This window comes from Quercus robur, chromosome 10, assembly GCF_932294415.1.
Source record: "Quercus robur chromosome 10, dhQueRobu3.1, whole genome shotgun sequence".
Taxonomy (NCBI): Eukaryota; Viridiplantae; Streptophyta; class Magnoliopsida; order Fagales; family Fagaceae; genus Quercus; species Quercus robur.
The window spans coordinates 17,949,209-17,969,685 of record NC_065543.1 but is presented as its reverse complement, the minus strand read 5'-3'; the positions used below and the strand labels follow the sequence as shown (position 1 = coordinate 17,969,685).

At 33.5% G+C, this 20,477-nt stretch overlaps 1 protein-coding gene across 1 annotated transcript; it reads left to right on the top strand.

Annotated features, from left to right (window-relative positions):
• Positions 1-12,171: 12,171 nt before the first annotated feature.
• Positions 12,172-16,088, top strand: LOC126701733 (protein kinase STUNTED). Its single transcript, XM_050400073.1, has 10 exons — positions 12,172-12,593; positions 12,683-12,765; positions 12,865-13,096; positions 13,412-14,035; positions 14,129-14,377; positions 14,481-14,644; positions 14,728-14,804; positions 14,885-15,017; positions 15,292-15,441; positions 15,523-16,088. Exons 1-10 carry the CDS (start codon positions 12,425-12,427, stop codon positions 15,757-15,759), a joined length of 2,118 nt encoding a protein of 705 aa, XP_050256030.1. The 5' UTR covers positions 12,172-12,424; the 3' UTR covers positions 15,760-16,088.
• The last annotated feature ends 4,389 nt before the right edge of the window (positions 16,089-20,477 follow it).

Here is a 20,477-nt window from a genome sequence, read left to right as displayed (position 1 = left end):
AATGTTTCCCCCACCTTCAACATATTCTGTTCTTTTAAAATAAGCCAAGAGTTTTGTAGTTGAACTGGTCGATACCTCCTAAAATTTTTAAATGAGACACCTAGCACTCAAATTCTCATCTCTCAACTATTGAATTATCAAAGAGGAAAAAAAAAAAAAAAAAAGGAAAAAGGAAAAATGAGCGCTTATTCATGGCCAGATCACTTTCCATGATCACATCATGAACCCCAATGTTCCTTATGGAAACTAGATGGTAGGATACAAATGATATATTGATTCCAAAAAATGAAAAGATCTTTAAGATGTATATTTAGCAAGAAAAAGGATAAGTATGATATATATTGTTAAAAAATCATATATGAGGGACTAATGACATTTGTTTTGGAATTAAAAAAAGAAAAAGAAAAAGGTACACATGATATATATTCAACAAAAAAAGATAAAAGAAAAAGACAGACGAGTATAATATAATATTTTAAAAAATAAAAAAAACAAATAGATAAATAAATGAGGAACTCAAGACATTTTTTTTTTGGATAGAAATTTAATGGACTTGTACCATTTTTAGTCTTTAATAACAATTAAAATTTGTATGTTTCAGTTAACTCAACTGGTAAAGTTTTAATTATTCTCAAAAAAAAGAAAAAAAAAAAAAAAGAAAGGCGTCGTGGTCTGATGAGAAAGAGCCCTTATTAGGAGTGGGCATTCAATTTTCTTATATCATGATTTTTTTCATTGTATTATAACTCAGAACAGCTTACTTATATTTTAAAATTAGAATAACTATTAAAAACACACACACAGCAAAAAATCTCTATTACCTTCGTCCCTTTACCATATAAAGAAAGTTGAAATTTATATATTTTTTAATAGCAATAATGGCAATAAAATAGGCATACAATTTTCTATGTATACTAGCTACTATATGCTTACCAGTTTTACTTTGATTTATTTTTTCAATTTAATTTTTGGGAAATCAAATTACATGTTTGAACTCTAAGCACTCAGAATAATTTCTTAAATTGATTGTTAATTAAGATTATGGAGAAATCTAAGCATAAGCACGGGTCTAGAATTCTATGTATAAAAAAATAAATTATCTTTGACGTATATATTATTATATAATTGATTATTTCTTTAACGTCGATTAATATTTTTTGGATTAATTATACTTTCAAGCTTGTCTTTCAATCCCCCGGCTCTGCCATTGAGGCTAATGATAATTTAAGATGCTAAGGGAGTTCTTTTTTTCATCTCTGATGATCACTGTTCCTTTCACAAAAGATAGCCTCATCTGTGTTTATTTGATAGATCTCCAGTGGTGGAGCTAGGAGTCCATCTTATTGTTCTTCGACTTGTTTCACATATATGTTGGCTTCTCTCTACATTGCAAAAGCTCATTCAAAATACCCATGGTTACTTTTGCAAATAACCCCTATTATTTTACTTAAACTTCCAGGAATGAAAAGCTCTAGTCCCAAATCTTCCATGCCATCATGATCAACAGCTCCAGACCATTCTCTTTCATTACTTTCAATGACTTCCCCAGTCCCAGACCAACTATCCACATTAATTAATGCAAGAAAGTTGATTCCATTCCAAACTCTATTTGTTAGAAATTCGCTTTCTTTCTAGATTCACTTTGGTTGGTAATAAGTCTTTGCATGCACGCCATGCAAACAATTTGAAGCACCTTTAATAGTTGGCTGAGTGATAGATTAAGTTCTTTCTTTTCAGATCCACTACCTGCTCCCCTGTAATGATTATGTGCTTTGCTTCTTCCAAAATGCATGCTAGCTTCTCTATGTCTACAATACTTTCTTTTTGATTTATTATGGTTTCCGAAAACGAAGGAGCCTTCAAGACTTAGTATACCAGGAGGGTTCCACCCTTGGTCCCTTGATTAGCTTGTGTGGTTATAGTTGGGAAAGTTAGTAACGTGACAGTTTTATTTTGAATTGTTGTATTGACTTATGTCAGCCTTGAAAAAACATGGATTGACTGGTTATATGTTGGATTGGCTAGTTATATTTTGGATTGGCAAGTTATATTCTTTTTCTCTTTGGGGGGTTGGGGTTGCTTAGCTAGTGTGGTTAATATTTCAAAAAGTTTGTAACGTGACAGATCAGTAATTTTGAAATGTTTGTACTGACTTTGTCAGCTTTGAGAAAATTTGGATGGGCTTGTTGCCTTTGGGATCCGATTTGCTTAAAAAATATTTGGATTTTTTTTTTTTTCAAATAATCTAACTCTTAGCTTTTTTGAAATAAACTTATTTTTTTAAAATATATTTAACATAAAAATTACCAAAACTATCTTTTTTGATAAATATCACACAAATAATCTACTGAAAATAAGCAAAAGTCAAAATCTATAACATACATATGTCTCCCTACACCAATTTCTACAATAGAAAGATAGCATATAAATTATATTGTATATATTTGTTAGGTTTTTCTAATTTAATTATGTTTTGTTGTAATTTTTCATAGTCAAAACTTCACTTAATTCTCATATAATGATTTTAGAAATTAGATAAAATTCAAGTACAACTTATATAAATTTTTGTTAAATTCATAAAATAATTTAACTATAACAGTTCTAAACCAAGTAATAATTATTTTATGTGTCTAAAATGTTATAGTATATCTTGAAAAAAAAATCAATTTATGAAATTTATTACAATTTTGTGAAAATAATATGTTACTACATAAATAATTTAAAGTTTTAACATTAATTATGTTCTTTGTACTTATTTTCTTAGAGAGAGAGAAGTTTTAGGTGGGACCCAGGGATGTCCACCCTTGGCTTTTCTGATCATATTTTTTATTATTGACACGAACGTGTTTGTTTGGATCATGTCCACGTTTTGGACATTTTGCGTTTCAGGCTTTTTTTTAAACCAGCGCTTAATGCACTATTCATGGAAAATGAATAGTGTATTTAGGCCAATGAATAGTGCTAAATAGTAGTGAACAGTAATAAATAGTAACCAGAAATTTTTTTTTTTATTATTTTCAGTTTTCAGCAAAATAAGCGGTATCTAAACACATACAACTATATTCTTTTTTTCTGTTGGGGGAGTTGGTGGGGGCAAGAATAATATCAGTCTATTTTCTTTTTTTTCAGGTAAAAAAAAATTGTACACCATGTTGTAGCAAAATGTATAGCTTAAACAAAAAAAAAATAAATAAATAAAAAAATAAAGTTAAATTGTTAACTGAACCCAAAAATTGTAATATGGCACCATTGAATATTAAGGTCAATTTGGTATGGGTCCTCACACAACAAAAAAAAGAAAAACTATTAATTTAATAAAAATTATTTAGGTGGCAAAGTGAGATATTTGCAATTGCCCTATACTTAAGGGGGAGAAATTGTAATTACATATATATATTTATATATTATTTATTTATTTATTTATTATGGCCATCAAATCCAAGCCCAACAGACATGATCGATCGCTCTATTTCTTAACGTTATCTATTATTCTATTGGTGGGGCCAATCATAATCTCCATCTCCACATTTGATATATAATTTTCACTGTTAAGTGCTGTAAACCCCCCATAATCTTCCACACAAATACCAGACAATTGAGGGCACATAACACATGAGGGCCAAGTGGTCTTTGTCTTGCAATTTTTATGGCTCTTTTGATGTCAGATTTAGCCTGGACTGTTTTTCCTCTATTGTGTTGAGAGAGTCCAGTGACTTGTTGTAGTTTGTATCCTTTTTAATAAAAGTTTTTGATTATCAAAAAAAAAGAAAAAAGAAAAAAAGAGGGCACATAACACATGATTTATCTTTTTTTTCCTTTCTCTCTTTCTTTCAATGCAGTCATAGTACGATCTTGCACATGTTTGAAAAATATATGGCCTTTCTTTTGTCTTTCTGATTAGTGATTAGCATGGCTTGTTTTCTTGCCTTGTTCAACCTACCCGGAACATGCATATTTAACTTTACATGTGATTTTGGAGATAATAAGAACAAAAGGTTCATATTTTTGACAATGTTCTGAATCGTGGCCAAGGTGAACACGGAATAAATTTGGTGAGAAAGTGAAAGCAGGTACGTTGGATTTGGCTTGTACCAAGTGTTTCAGTACTTCGACATGATTCGATATAGACACGTGTTTGTCATGTTCAATACAGTGGAGCACTGAAAGCAAATTTTTTCCATTAAAGGTTTTTTTTTTTTTAATATATATATTTTTTTATTGTAACAAGATCTCATCCAAACATTACAACAAAATGTTTTTTTGGTGAGAAAAATTAAAGATGAAATTTATATTTCGTCCCCATTTATGAAAAATTAATAACCTTTTGGCCTATTAGTTGTACTGATTAGGGCGCGAAGGAAAAAGTGGGGCGCGAAACTTTGTAAGACAGTGGCACGTTCTCTAAATGCTATGGCCTATGGACATTATGCAACCACCAAGGAAAGGTAGCCTTTGTTGTGGTGGAATCATCATGGACACTGTTGGTGATCTAAGAATGGAAAAAGGTGTTTAGTCCTGTGGGGATGAAGGACAATTTTCACATTCTCTTTATACTGTGGAATTTCGATATGTGGGATAGCAGTCTGAAACACTTACATCCAAAGGCCACATTGTAATCAATGTCAGCAATTGCTTGGATTTGCTTTTGTTCGATCCTCTTTGGATGGAGTGGGAGTTCGCATATATATGAGCCTAATCTTTCTTTCTTCCCAAGAAACGAATGGAGGAATATTTGCCTAAAGACTTACCAAAACATTTCTTTTGCTTACGATATAGTATTAACTGGAAAATGTCTAACGATCGTGGACAAAATAACCACATTAACAACATTGGGAAAGTTTTGAGGACGAGATTGATAAAATTAAAACTTTAGAAATCAAAATGATTATTATCCCAAACTTTCGTATATGTTTAAGAATTGCTTATTTCTGATAATTTATTTGCACAATGTTAGACAAAAAGTTAAAAATTAGTTTATTTTAAAGAAATTAAAAGTTAAATTATTTGAAATAAATCTAAGATAAAAATTGGTATGAGATATGCAAATAGTAAATAATTTAATTTAAAAAAAAAAAACTAGCTTATAATAAGTTTTCAAATACACACTCTCCCAAAGATTAAAATATTTCGTTTTAATTTCATTTGCGTGCATTTATTTTAATTTGTTCAAGTCAAAGATTAATGAAATGATATTTTATCATACTATTTTATATAGTTGTCGTGGGATCTTACGATATACTTTTAGAACTTTATTAATTCTATGGCTAATTATTAAGGTGCTGTGTAAAGTAATGTAATAATTGGATTGAAGAATTAAAGCTGCTAAACCCTTTTCCTTGACTCATAATAGGTTGTGGAAAAAGAAAGAAAAGTAATGGTTGGCTAGATATGAGTGTGGCCCAAATTTAGCGCATAAATTTTGGCTACAAACTCAAAAAGAGAGAACTTGTTTCTCTTCTCTAATTTTCCTTTTCATACATTATTTTTTCAATATTCTGAATCTCATTCTCGCAACCCCTTCATCAGTTTAACATGTGTGTCTGGATACAAACTTTCCCCATCTAAACAACCAACCATTTTTCTCTATAAAAATTCATGCGCATTCTCCAAATCTGAACAAGGTACATCTCAACCACAATTTTATTTTAAATAAATGCTGATATGCTAAAATATTATATAAGAAGCATCATGATAGAGATTTTTTTAAATAAGATTGCCAATTAACTATAACATGATAATGACACTAATCCATTAAACAATAGCTTTGCTAAGAAAAGGCAGAGAGGCCCACAAGCACCCGGTCTGGCAGACACATCCATATGATGCAATCTTGCGCATGTTGTGAACAAACGCACCGTCCATATAAACAGGTAATAATTAATCGGTAGAACAATGACGAGAGTACAGAAAATTTCATAACTTTTAGCGTAACTCATTTTGTGACTAATTTTGTGACTAGTTATGAAAATTAAATGTGTGAATTGACATAAATTTATCACTTTTTTTTCTATAACTCACAATATGCGAACGGACAAATTATAGTATAATTTTTTTCTATCACTCACAACATGCGAACGGACAAATTGTACTATAATTTTTTGGGTTGCTAACATTTTTCTAATCAGTCGCCTTTAGAACACATGAAAGGCACATTATCCCGTCCCATCCCAGCTCCATCAAGTAGTCAATATAATACTATTTGCTAGCAATCAATTGCCACATTGATAGGCTGAAAATAAATTATTACATTTTCCACCTTTTAATGCTGATAATAAATGTTATACACAAATCACATTCTAGCAAAATTTTCTTGTTGTTCTTGTTACCAAACAATATTCTCTTGTTCTGTGTTAAAAGTTAAATGCCCAATGATTTGTTCGAGGAATGATGCTTCTTGAATCTTGACGCCTCCCCGTGAAACGTCTTTGGGAGTTAAAAGTTATCTCTTACCACGGGTGTACAAACTTGGTGTCCCAAAGTTGGTGGGATCCATCATCCATATATTTTGAGACTTTATATGCTGTGAGACACCTAGTGTAGGAGATACTTCTTCCTCCTAGAGGTCTCCTAAATGGATTGGCCTTGTAAAATTGAACATGTAACAGTCAATGAATTTTAACTTGCTTGAAAAAACATATATGAGCAACACAAATAGCAATTTGTTCCAATCTAACTGTTATCGAGGTTGTTTTTATCTCGCCTTGATACGTGTCAACCTTTGATTGGCTTGGTTTTTGAGGAAGTCAAGTCTGCTACCCATATCAATACAGCAAGTGAAGAACAAAAGAGAAGGAAGAGGCGGATTTCCAATCAAGTACAACGGTATATATTTTCTAATCACAAAATTGGGTAAATTCGGGGTGATGTGATTAGGGAGAGAGAGTACTTCATGTTTTTGCTTCCCAACGCAGAGAAACCTTAATCTTACATTTGCTTAATTTATTAGACAAAAAGTTTTGTGTTGAAACTCATGAGGAGTGAATGATTTTGTTGAGATTGATGCAAACCCAACCATTTTAGCTAGTACCAACCCAAGGACTTTGTCGTGTGAGTGAGACTAGTGGTTCTCCAAATGCTACGCAGGTTTACTACAACTTAGTATGTGCTTCGCTTCAAATTAAAAAATCAGTTTATTTTATTATTTAATTTTTTTTTTTTACTATTATTTATAGATCTCACTGCATTTTTTGGTATTATTCATGGATCCCACTGTACTATTTCAGCTAATTTTTATCTTTATCTACAGTACTTTTAACAAAAAATTTTCAATTTTAACAAAATAAGCGAATCTCATATAGACCCTTAGCTTTTCATGGTTTTAGGCAAAACAAAGACGACTTTAAACTAAGAGAGGGGCATCACAAATGGGATTCAGATTTTCTAAATTTTTTAGGGTACTCTATTAAATATATTTTCTTAAATCTTAACTATTCTTTAATAATTTAATGGTTTGAATTTTGCCATGTTAGCATTTTACTAATAATAATCTTAATTATTTTGTTTGCAACATTTTTTTATTATTTAAAAGTACTATTAGTGGAATACTGACATAACAAAATTTAGACTTTTAAATCATAAAAGAGTGATTAAGATTTAAGGAAACCTATTGGTAGAGTACCTTAGGAAATCTAGAGGATCTGAATCCTAACAAATGAGCTCCTTATAACGTTCCTTATTTTCATAGGCTTTTTTAGTGGGGTGATTTAAAATTTAGTAGATGATATAACTATTATTATTATTATTATTATTTGGCAAGCATTGAGAGAATAAGAATTAAATATAATTTAATGATAGATTTGTCAAAATATACTACTCAGTGCTCCTTTCATCTCAAATTGTTGGTCCTTTATTTTATTTTGGAACGTCCCAAAATATAAACTACTTTCAAAAGTTAATGTATAAATTTACTAGTTTACCTTTTTGCTTTATTTAAAATGTCAATAGAATTAATACCATTCTTTCACTAGAGTTTAAATTAATGACCCTAGTTTTGAAAATTTATATCATTTTAATTAAAAAAAAAACGCTTTAAATAATATTTCATAAAAAGCTGAATTTTCTAAAAATGACCAACAATTTGGGACAAAGAGGGTATTAATTAACAATAATGTTATAGCCACAAACTATTTTACAATATATTTACAAAATATTAATGTGACCAACCTTTTATTGATTTTCATCTAAACCCACAATTAATATAACTTTTTTATTTATCAATAATCACTCACCACATCAGTAGTTTTTAAATTTTTTTGTAAAATAGTTTGTATCTCAAAAATTATTTTTAATTTTTCTCTTTTGTGACCAAAGTATAAATTAAAAATTTTGAATTAAATAATATTGTATACTTTTTATTTAAACCTAGCACATCTTAAATAAAATAATATTGTCTTTATCTAGATCATCTTTGTATTTGAGTGAAGGCAACTTCTTGCACCCCTTTAGTTATATATTCATGCAACATTAACGTTAAGATTCTCACTGGTTCTTATGAAGAATTCATCTTTCATTATTCAGAAAAAAAAAATAAAAAAGGAAGATTTCACTTTCATTATGTATAAAAATACACGTTGCTCTACACCGCTGAGACGAGAGCAACCAAAAAGTAAACTTATTTCCTCTTATTTAATGAATCCTACCATTCATTCGTAAGAGTATTAGACCATGCACGCTCCCAAATTCCCAATCATACAATTCATTCAGAAAAATACATTATTAATATTATTATTATTTAAACGTCAACTGCCTTGACAAATCATGGATAAATCAATATAGATTACAAGGAAGTTAAGACTTATAACCATTAAGAAAAAAAAAAAAAAAACTCAACTCGTAAAGTTTTTTAATTATTTAATAAGAGATTTGAGGTTCGAACCCCGCTTACTCAAAAAACTAATTAGTATCTTAACTTGATGATAAAAAGTAATTATCATGGAGAAAAAAAAAAAAAAAAAAAAACTCTATACCTCTAATTTTATTGATCTCCTATTTCATTTTAAGATGTATTTCAAGATGTCCAAAATATAATATTCTTTGAAAAGTTGGTAAACACCATAAGACCTATTATTGCCTTTATTTTAAAAAATCAATACAATTTTTCAATCAAAAGTTAAATTAATGAATATAGTTTTGACATTTTTTATTCAGAAACAACACATAAATTATATAATTTAAAACAAAAATGAATTTTTAAAATAGAATCAACAAAATGAGATAAGGGGAGTAACAAACGTAGAACTTTGATAAAAAGAAAAAAAGAAAAGAAAAAAAGGCTTGTAGGGACACGATTCTTTAACGGCCCAAGAATGACGTTGGGCTCATACATAAAAGATCCCTCACAATATGATTTGTAGAGAATGGGCTTAAAAGGCTTGCCTTTGATCGCTGGGCAATGGTCCGGTCCCGATTTTAGGGGGGCTCATGTAGAAGGGAGTTCGGCCTGAACATCAAAGCCCAACAGCGATGTAGCCTGAAGGGTTGGACTCCTCGGACTTAGTCCGAGGAGCATCAAGTTCTTCCCCCTCCCCCCTTCTTTTGGCTTTCGTTTTCTTTTATACTCGTATCCCTTCCTCTCTTTAGGGTCCACGTGTAAGCTCTACCTTCGGGGCAGAGGACTTGTCCTATCAGCCCATACCTCAAGTGGTTGGGAGTAGACGTAAAGGTTGAATAGCATGGTCAAGAATAGGGGCTTATCAGGCACAGAGTTCTCTACTACAGTATTGGCAGCCTTTTCACTTATCCTATCCGTGCATTAAACTCATCCTTGACAATAGGTCTCCTCTGATCAGGCCCTGGGCCTTGATATAGAGCGGGCCTGGGCCATGAATTTTCTGACCCACAAGGCTAAAACTATTTTGAGGTAAATCTTTATATATAGCTATGAAAAATTTTAGAATATCAACCAATTCCACGTAGATCACACTCATTTTCATAACTATATGATGTGGCTAGTTGTGAGTGGTGAAAAAATAAAGTGATATATTTGTGTGAAAATGACAGGCAACTAGTTGTAAAAATAAGTGTGGAATTTGTTGTAGTTCTAAAATAACGCTATAACTATATACTAGCCTCATCACACGCGCTTTGTGCTTGCAATGAGTTTCTTTTTTTGGGTTTACATGTTTTCCTACTAGTACTAAGAATTGACTCATGGCCTTGTTTTTCACAGAAATTTCATCCTACTTTATCTCTCCTATTTCCACATTCTTCCATTCTAAAACCTATCATCATAGACAAACCGATTGCAATAAACTAAAGTGAATAATTACACTTTTTAACCCAAAATTCTATAGTTCACGGTTACAAAATTAGAAAAAGAATGAAAATAAGATGAAAATAAAATCTATTTACACATGTAACTCACTCATATACAAAAAATAATAATTTAAGGAGAATTGAAAAGGGAAAAAAAGGGAGAAAAAAGAAAAAGTAAAACAAAACAAAACAAATAGGGTAAGAAAATAGTGCCATCTTTTGAATCTTTTTCATTGTCTGACTTTAATCTCATTTGTCCTTAGTTCCTTATTTTTGCCTCCATAAAAGTAGATATACAACAACTACAATTGATCAAATAACCCTAAAAATAGTTTTATACAATGTTTATTATTTCAAATTCTTTTCTTACAATTTCCATAACAAATAAATCAAAATCATATGAGCAATAAAAAAAAAATAAAAAAAAGAAAGAAAGAAAAGAAACAGCACTATGAGAATTAACTTGTAGAAAAAGGCTACTCCTTCCTTTGAGAGAGAAAAGGAGAGGTTTTTATTTTTTAAAGATTAAACAGGAGGAAGAGAGACATTTATTTGTGTTTGATTTGTTCAGAAGGACTAAGCAAAGGTGGAAGTGACTAATTTTAAGGGATATGGATAAGGGGTTATTAAAGAGAGAGAGACTAACGTGAAAGGGAGACTAACATGAGAGAGAAGAAAAACGACATTTTTATTTTATTTTAATTTAGCTAAAATTTAGGAGTTTTTTAAATTAAAAATTTTGCATGTCTAACCCTATTATTTAAAGTAAATTTGAGGATATTTTAGGCATAAAAAATGAAGATCTCAAACAAGTGAAATCCCTTAAATAGTAGTATAGAAGACACTCATGCACACACACAAAATGTATATTCTTTATTCCTTGCCTTTTATAGTCTTTTTTTTTTAATAATTCCTATCTTTCTAGTCATATGACCTTATTAAATCATTAAAAAAAAAAAGCGTGTAGCTTGCTTGAATTTGGCTTCTATTTAATTTAACCCCCTAAATTATACTTCATTTTACACTTACCCCGTAAATTATAAGAATAAACACTTTACCCCCTAAACTATATTATCTTTTACACTTATCCCCATAAACTATGAGAATACACACATACTTCCCTAAGCAATAACTCATAGAGAATATGGTGTAAAGTATTACACATGTAATAGTTTAGGGAGATAAGTGTGCATTCTCATAATTTAGGGAGTAAGTATATATTAGGATAATTGAAGGGGGTAAGTGTAAAATTGGTATAATTTAGGGGGGGTTAAAATGTAATTTAGGAAGTATATTTTTTATATTTATAATTCCTATCTTCCTAGTCATATGACCTTATTAAATCATTATAAAAAGTGTGTAACTTGCTTGAATTTGGCTTTCATTTAATTTAATCCCCTAAACTATATCTCATTTTACACTTACTCCATAAAATATGAGAATACACACTTTACCCTCTAAACTATATTATCTTTTATACTTATCCTCGTAAACTATACCCCTTACATGGGTAATAGTTTAGGGAGTAAGTATGTATTCGAATAATTGAAGGGAGGTAAGTGTAAAATTAGTATAATTTAAGGGGGGTTAAATTGTAATTTTTCCAAAAAAAAAAGAAAAAAAAGAGTCAAGTGAAACAGCAAGTATGAGTGGAATTAGCTCTGTAGTAAAGCTGGCGTGGGAAGACAACCTCATTGTATTGTATTGTATTGTATATCCGCTTTTAAACCTTACTTGTTGTCTTGTCTTGGTGACAAACCAAACCATACTGTCCCTTGACAACTCCCAAAGCTATTCTTCAGCTTTGTCCAAAATTATATATCTCAAAATAATAATAATAATAATGATCCAACGATCCAAAATCACCCAGTAAAAAAGAGGGTCACACGATAGGTCAAAAGCAAACGGTTTACAAGGGATTACTGCCCCCTCTCCCCCCGCACAACAAAGTCCACAACCAATACAGTTTTCCTCCATTCTCCATTGTTTTAGAGAAGATTCCCATTTCTCGCAATTCCCAATACATATGCTCTTTGTTAACTTTTCAGTCTCTCTCTCTGTCTCTCTCTCACTATCCCAAAAAACCCAAAAGTAAAAGTAAGAAAAGCACCAAACCCAAACCCAAAACCAAAACCAACAAAGCACACACAGAGAGAGTCTTTGCTGAGAGATGGGGTTAGAAGATGGCGGCGAGGGTGACGGTGAAGGTCAGCCTCGCACGGTGGTTGTGGGGGTGGAGTTAGACTCGCCCAGCCGAACATTGCTCACGTGGGCACTTTGCAATGTTGCACAGTCCGGTGACCGTGTCATTGCCCTTCACGTCATCGACACCCCCACTGGTCTGTGTGTGGTTTTCTAGCATTTTCTGTGAAATGGGTATGATTGTTGTTAACGAGAAATTCATGGGTTTTTTTCTCTTGTTTTGTAGAGAGCACGTCTGCGCTTCTCTCGCTTGCGAACCAGTTTAATTCCATGCTTTCTGTGTATGAAATTGTCTGCAAATTGAGAGAGGTGCTTTCCAATTTCTCTGTTTTTGTCTGTAATTCGAGTTTTGGTGTTTTTTTTTTCTTCTTAGTAACCAAACAGAGTTGCTTTTGTTCGTTCGTTTAGGTTGATTTGAAGTTGAAGTTGATTAAGGGCTTAAAGGCCCGGAAAATTCTAGTCCGGGAGGCGAAATCTCACGGTGAGGCTACACTCATTGTGGGTGTTTCTAAACCTCGTATCGGAATCCGGCCGTCGGCCTCCCTTGCCAAGTATTGCGCCTCTAAATTGCCGAGGAACTTTTCCATTTTCGCCGTCCACAATGGCAAAGTTTTGTTCCACAGATTGGCCAAAAACGCCGGTAAGTAAATCCCTGAGTTTGCAATGATTTGGAAGTTGGGGTGGGGGGATTAGGTATGGTAAAATGTCCAAATTGTCAATTGTTCTTCAAATACTCTGATTTTAGATGTTACTATTTTGATTCAAGATTAATGCTCATATATCTTTCTATTAGAAATTTGATGTGGGATTTAGTTTTTTTTTTTTGTTTTTTTTGTTTTTTTTTGTTGTTGTTGTTGTTGTTTGATAATTGTTGCAAGTATTATGGTTACTTTTCTCATAAGTAATTAGGTAGAAATGTGGAAGTTCTTTCTAAATAATGTGGGTGATGCTGCAGGGAGAGTGAATTTGGATAAGGGTCATCAGTGTCAGGTAGAATTTAGCTCGGGTTTGAAGAAGATGACGACACTGAAGAATTGCCCGAGTTGTTCGCCAGATGCAGTGTTGCGGGATAATTGTGGGACCCAATCTGCGGAAGAGTTGACTGGGGATGGTGATGATGGTGATGTCAATTTGTTGGCTATGGTACCCTACCAAACAGCTGAAGCTGTTGGGAGTTCAAGTTCCGTTGTGATTGTAGATGAACCACCGGAGTTGAAATCTGGTTGGTCGATTCTTCGACGGGTGTTTCTACCAAACCAACAATACGTGGAGAAACCTGTGAAAAAGACGTCTGTGTTTCAGTGGGTATTGAGATTACCTAGCTGGCATTCTTCCGCTGTGGTCTATCCTGACCAGAAGCAGAATAATCTTGATAAGGATGATGAGCGTTGTTCCTCACTTGATGGAGAGACTGGTGCAATTGTGCGATTTGAATCTTCCGCTGTGTTCCCTCTTTCCCCTTGCAATGGTTTGGGTAACCTTCCTAAAGAATTGTTGGGTTTGCATGAGAAATACTCATCCACCTGCAGGTTGTTTAATTACCAGGAGCTTCTGTTGGCAACCTCCAATTTCAAGCCTGGTTCGTTTGCTTTCCTTAATTTTATGGGCTTGGTTTCAAGTTTACCTCAAATTTTGGAATGTTTCTAATAAAGTTTCATTTTTTTATTTCCAGAGAATATGGTTGGTAAGGGTGGTAGTAGTAATGTTTACAAAGGGTGTCTTCCGGATGGCAAGGAATTGGCGGTCAAAATCTTGAAGCCATCTGAAGATGTGGTTAAAGATTTCGTTCAGGAAATTGACATTATTACAACTTTACATCACAAGAACATAATCTCTCTATTTGGGTTCTGTTTTGAGGATAACAATTTACTCCTAGTCTATGATTTTCTTTCAAGAGGAAGCCTAGAAGAGAACCTTCATGGTAAACTTTTCTTTTAGTGTATCTATCTGCTTGAATCAGAGAAAAAATTTTCATTATATTCTCCATTTTATTTAAAGCTCATAGTGTGTGCTCTCTGAATAAGGTAATAAGAAGGATGGGAAAGCATTTGGTTGGCAAGAAAGATATAATGTGGCTGTGGGTGTAGCTGAGGCGTTGGATTTTTTACACAACGGCTGTGTGGAACCTGTGATCCACAGGGATGTGAAATCCTCGAACATCCTTCTTTCTGATGATTTTGAGCCACAGGTACTGAATTTAACTGTTTAAATTTTATCTGCTACATTATAAGAAGCTATTTATGCTCATTACCTTTCGTCATACTACTTCAGCTCTCAGATTTTGGACTTGCTGGTTGGGCTTCGACATCATCCCATGTTACTTGCACCGATGTTGCAGGAACCTTTGGGTACGTAATTTGATTTCTAGTTCCTATTTTCTCTTACTTAGTTACTTTAGATGTACAGCTAATACTCCCTTCTGTGGCAGTTACTTGGCTCCAGAATACTTCATGCATGGCAAAATGAGTGACAAAATTGATGTCTACGCATTTGGTGTTGTACTTCTTGAGCTTCTTTCAGGTAGAAAGCCAATTAGTGGCAAGGACAGCTTAGTAATGTGGGTAAGTTCTTATCTCTATGAAATTTAACTCCATTTGCAGGAGTATTGGCTGCTAATCTTGTTTCTGAACTTTACACCCAGACAAGAAATAACAACTTTGTATTTGACACACAATAGGTTGAGTCGCTGATATATAAAAAGAATTCATTTTTGACAAACAGTGGTCTTTAGAGAAGCAAACTCTTTTTTATAACTTGGAAATTATTTATTGATTGCCTTTAACTCAGTATATGTCTTGATTCATCTCAATTAATGTGGTTGATGATGATATCTAGGCAAAGCCAATTTTGAAGGGTGGGGAGGTTTCCAAATTGCTGGATCCAAGCTTGGGCAGTGACTATGACCATGTTCAGATTGAGAGAATGGTTTTGGCTGCTAGCCTTTGCATTAAACGTGCACCTAGATTACGGCCTCAAATCAGCATTGTAAGTTTGCTCAATACTCGAACTTTCCACTCCTAGCAATTATTTCATATACTGATCAATGTTTTTTTCCTTCACCAAAAGGTTTTGAAGCTTCTCCAAGGTGATGAGGAAGTGACAAGGTGGGCAAAGCAACCCTGCACTTCGGAAGAATTTGATGACTTGGATGGGGAGGCATTTCCTACCAACCTCCAATCCTATCTTAACCTGGCATTGCTAGGCTTGGAAGACGATTCACTTTCTAGCAGTGGCAGTGAGCAAAGTGTCTCATTAGATGACTATCTGCATGGGAGATGGAGCCGCTCATCAAGCTTCGATTAAGTTTGTCTGCAGAAGAATGCAATCCTGCAAGCAAACATTTTTATTTTGTTTTAATTTTTGTATATCATTTTCCTTTCTTTGTATATGCCTGTGTTTTGTAAATACAATTTTTGGTTCAGTCACTTGGACTGGGTCTCGGAAGAGTGGATCTTTGCAAGAGGTTCGACCCCATCCTGGACTTGGTAGTTTTGTTATTTCTCAATGCTGATTTTGTATTGAAAGCTGGGGTCTGTTTAGTCTTCTCGGTGGAGAGCAAATTTGCACTAGCCTGTTACCATGAGCACCAAGTCATTGCCTTCATGTGTAGTAAATATTGGGGTCTTTGTGCAGCTTCTGGTTTCACTGACTGAATGCATCATTTTCTGTTAATATGATTTTTTCTTTTCTTTTCTGAACTGATGTTTAAGCTTACTTTGTTTGTTTTAATGGAAAATTTTATCCAAAGATATGTTTCTTTGTTTTTCTGTATCAAGAAAAACTAGTCAAAGGAAAATTATCTTTAATTAATGCAAATCTTATTAAAAGTATGATTGAGAGATTTTTTTTCTTTAAATTCTTTTTAAAAACAACACTACAAAACAAAGGAAGCCAACATTAATGATTTCAGCTCATTTTCAAGGTCAATAGACTCAATACCAAATACAAGTAATATAGTTTTTCAGAAAGTATAAAATGACTTTTTATTTGAATACGTAAATGTTAAAACAAACAGTGTAAATGGCACGTTTCCATCTTGAATTCAACACAACAGACAAATTTTAGTGCCAACTGGTCTGTGAAACATAGCATGACCGTGACCTTGGTCTCTTGGGTTGTATATTTTATTACTTTTTTGATAGATTTTAATTTCTTTCATTTTCTACTATATTGATATTTTAATAGTTGTTAGAGCCGCGTTAACAACTGGGGACAGAATTGAAGGGTGCATACGATGCTACGACATGTAAGATCAATTATTGTTCCTCTTTATTTTATTTTATTTTTTGAGAATCAATTATTGGTCCTTAATTGATACTAAAATGAAATTCAAATGTCGAAACGCCGTGTATATGTTTAGCTCTAAAACTAAAATTAAATTGTAATCATGGAAATGAAATAGACAATATTCATATCCTTCAATGCAAGAATCTAGATCTTATCCTTTTCTTTTATAAATTTTTATGAAAATATCTTATCAATATTTTTTTTAATAAGAGATCTTATCTAAGTAGTTTTTTTTTTTTTTTTTTGCTAGGTAAGTGCGGGGGATTGAACCCCCCAGCAACAGATCACAACAGGATCCGGGTACCAACTTGCCTAGAGGGGCGGTGGTAATCTTACCTAAGTAGTTAGCCATAAAGTTCCCTATTAATCAAATATTCAAATATGCACGCGCGCGCACACACACAGAGACTAGCCTCATCACATGCACTTTGCACGTGTGAGGAGGCTTTTGTTTTTTTTTTTTTTTTTGGGTTTAGTATCATAATTTTTCCTTCATCACAATTTGAAAAAGTAGACAGGATTTTTTTTTTTTTTGAAGAGAATAGAATTCTTATTTTAATTAGAAGCTTTTGCATGTTTATCCAAATCCAAATTGATAATGTAAAATACCCAAAAGAAAAAAAAAATTGATAATGTAATAGTTTAAAAAAGAAACGTGGGATAGTTTAGCTTGACATTTATTTTATTTTTTTAACGTGGAATAAATTTTCCTTTGACTATCTAGTGGGGAGTTAATAACTGGTGTGGTGGGCCTTTTTGCATTGTTAGGCCTCAATCCCTTCTGCTACGCTGCGGCGCTTTAGTCTGAGGTAAGAGAGTTAGGATTGGCCTTACTAGGGCTACGCTTCAGGCTAGCTTGTACGCAAGTTAAGCCAACTCAATGTAGATGCGCCCTGGCTTGAGTGTTGTGGGTTAAGCGTATGGCGTGGTCACAACAAGAATAACTATTGCAAGTGTTATGGTAGGAATACAGTACAGCAGGATAACTACAATACTAAACGTAATAAATAAAACTAATACCGAGGAGATAGTAAACAGAGTTACAACAATATAATACAGCAAATAGAAATAAAACTATAGCAGGGAAAGTAAATAGCTCAATAACTGAACGGTGGGCGAATCACCCAATAAAATGCGACCAGTAAAAAGGGAAAAAAGACTTGTCTGCCGAGTGACAGGTTGAACTTTTCAGCAGAAGCAGACCCAAGAAGGGAACCAATCTCCATTGTGGGTAACCTTAAGAGAGGCTCCTGCCATAATAGTTACACAATTTGGAAAAATGACCTAAATGGGTTGAGCTTTGATTCTCAATCTTTTGAGAGTGGGTCTGTCAAAAGGGAGAGAAATGATGGTCTTGATGCACGCCTCTATTCCTACCGTTCAATTTCTATCTCTCTCTCTGGTTTTCTGTCCAATCTTTGTTTCCTTCTTTTATCTTTGGTTGGTTTTTTTTTTTTTTTTTTTTTTTTTTTTTTTTTTTTTCATGTATTCTTTTTGTTTTTTTGCCATTGTAAGATTTACCCTTTTTGTCCCTCAATTGCTTTTGGCTCCTTATGGGAATCCCCCCAAGACTGCACACTAGCTTGTCGGCTGCCCAGCCATTATCTATGCTCAGAATGTATTGGTTGCACCACTCTCCATTCCTAGACAAAATTACTTGTCTTGTTTATTACCTCTATCTATTTGTTTTACCCATGTGGATAAGGATTAAGCTACCTCATCACCTACCTCTATGGCACGCATCAAGTGGTCCTAGCCCATACTCTTTTGGGTGAGATGCCATCCCAGCAGGAGATTTTCCTCAAAGAAGTTTGAGCGGAAACCCTAGAATAGACCCTCTTTTCTCCCCACCACCAAACCACACTCTCAGAATACCTTGACCCGTGGCCCATCTCTCATGTATTGGCTGGGTATAAGTAGGTGGTGCCTTGACCCTTTGTGCATGCTCCACTCCGTCTGAATTTGTTTCTTTATGGCCTTCACACCATTTTTGCTGCCCTTGCATTGTTTGATTTTGTTGTACATACTAGTTGATGTTTATCTTTTGCGGCATGACGGGTGTGTAGGCTTTTGGGCTCATATTTTCTTCCTTTCATCCCTTCCTGGATTGGGTATTGCTAGGGCAAAAGCCTTCTTCCTGCTGGGCCCATGCTTCCTTCTTTATGGCCGTAGGCCTTTTTGGCCACTAATCTTGCCATATCACTTGGTTGTGTCTGCTACAGTTTTGCCTTTTTTTTTTTTTTTTTTTTTTAAATTTTTATTTCTTATTATCCTGTGGGCTTGTGAGCTGATGTTCCTGCCATGTCAACCCACTTCTTCATCAATCCTTTGCTCAAGACTTCCTTAGCCCACTTTCCACGTATTTACCTCTTTTGGACTTATTTGCCAACATTCCTACCAAGCCAGCCCATTTTACTACTTTATTCCTTGGGCTTTCTTGGTTTATTTCTTTTTACTCCCATGGGCTTGTTGCTAAATTCCTTGGGCTTCCTTAGCCCTTTTACTGCACTTTCACTTCTTATTACCTTCTTTTGGGCTTATTGGTCTTTAAGCCAGCCCATTGAGTTTACCAATTTATTCTCTGGGCTTCCCCAATTCATTTACTTCTCCTTTACCTCTTATTATTCTCATGGGCTTATTACTTCATTCCTTGGGCTTCCTTAGTCCATTTACTCATTCTTTACCTCTTTTTATTTTCATGAGCCTACTGGCCATCAATCCTGCTGCTTTAGCTTGTTGGGCTTGTTTTCTTATTTCTTTACTATTTTGCCCCTCATTTCCTTCTCACCTTCTCTATTGTTGGGTTTCTTCTACTGTTGGGCCCTTTGTCAAAAATGGGCATCAACAACTGATCAACAACTGATAGGTATTTTTTTTTTTCTTTTAACTTTTGTTTATTTACGGTTTTAACCTCATTTCTTATTTTTAGGAATAAGGATAAATTAATTAAATTAAGAGTTTTTTTGGAAGTAAAAAATGCAATAACTAACTTTTTGAATTCTCTTGACATTTATTTTATTTTTTTAACATGGAATATTTTTTTTTCCTTTCACTATCAAGTGGGGAGTTAATAACCAGTAGATTTTTTTTTTAAATTTTTTTTAACTTTTGTTTATTTACAGTTTTAACCTTGGGGTGGGCCTTTTTGTGTACTAGGCTGGACTGCTCCTGCCGCATTGTGGCCTGATAATTCTGGGGTAGGAAAGTAGGGATTGGCTTAATTGAAACTCACCTTAAGCCAGCTTGTGCGCAAACTAGGACCCCTAGCAGGAATCTTGGTCATGTGCTCACAACAGGGAATGCTATCATCAAAACATTATGGCAGGAGAAATATAATACAGCAGGATAGTTGAAATATTCTAACTAGAGTACCAAAAGATAATGTTTAAACGATTTTGCAGCAGGAAAATACGATAATATGAGTATGGTAGAAATAAATTAGTAACAAAAAAAAATAACGTTAGCATTGAAAAATTATGATAAAAGAAGGAAGGGGGTCAGTTTACTAAACTTGGCTCCTTGGCAGATTTAAGTCCAAAAAGGGAATCAATTTCCAAACTAAGTAACCTCACAAGGAAATTCTGCCATAGAAATTGCCTATTTTGGAAAATGGGCCTAGGTGGCTTAATCTCAAACTCTTAACTTGCCAGAGAGTAGGCTATTGAGAGGGAGAAAAATGAGTAGCCTTTTGGTGCATGCTCTATCACTCCTCACACTCTTGTTTTTCTCACTTC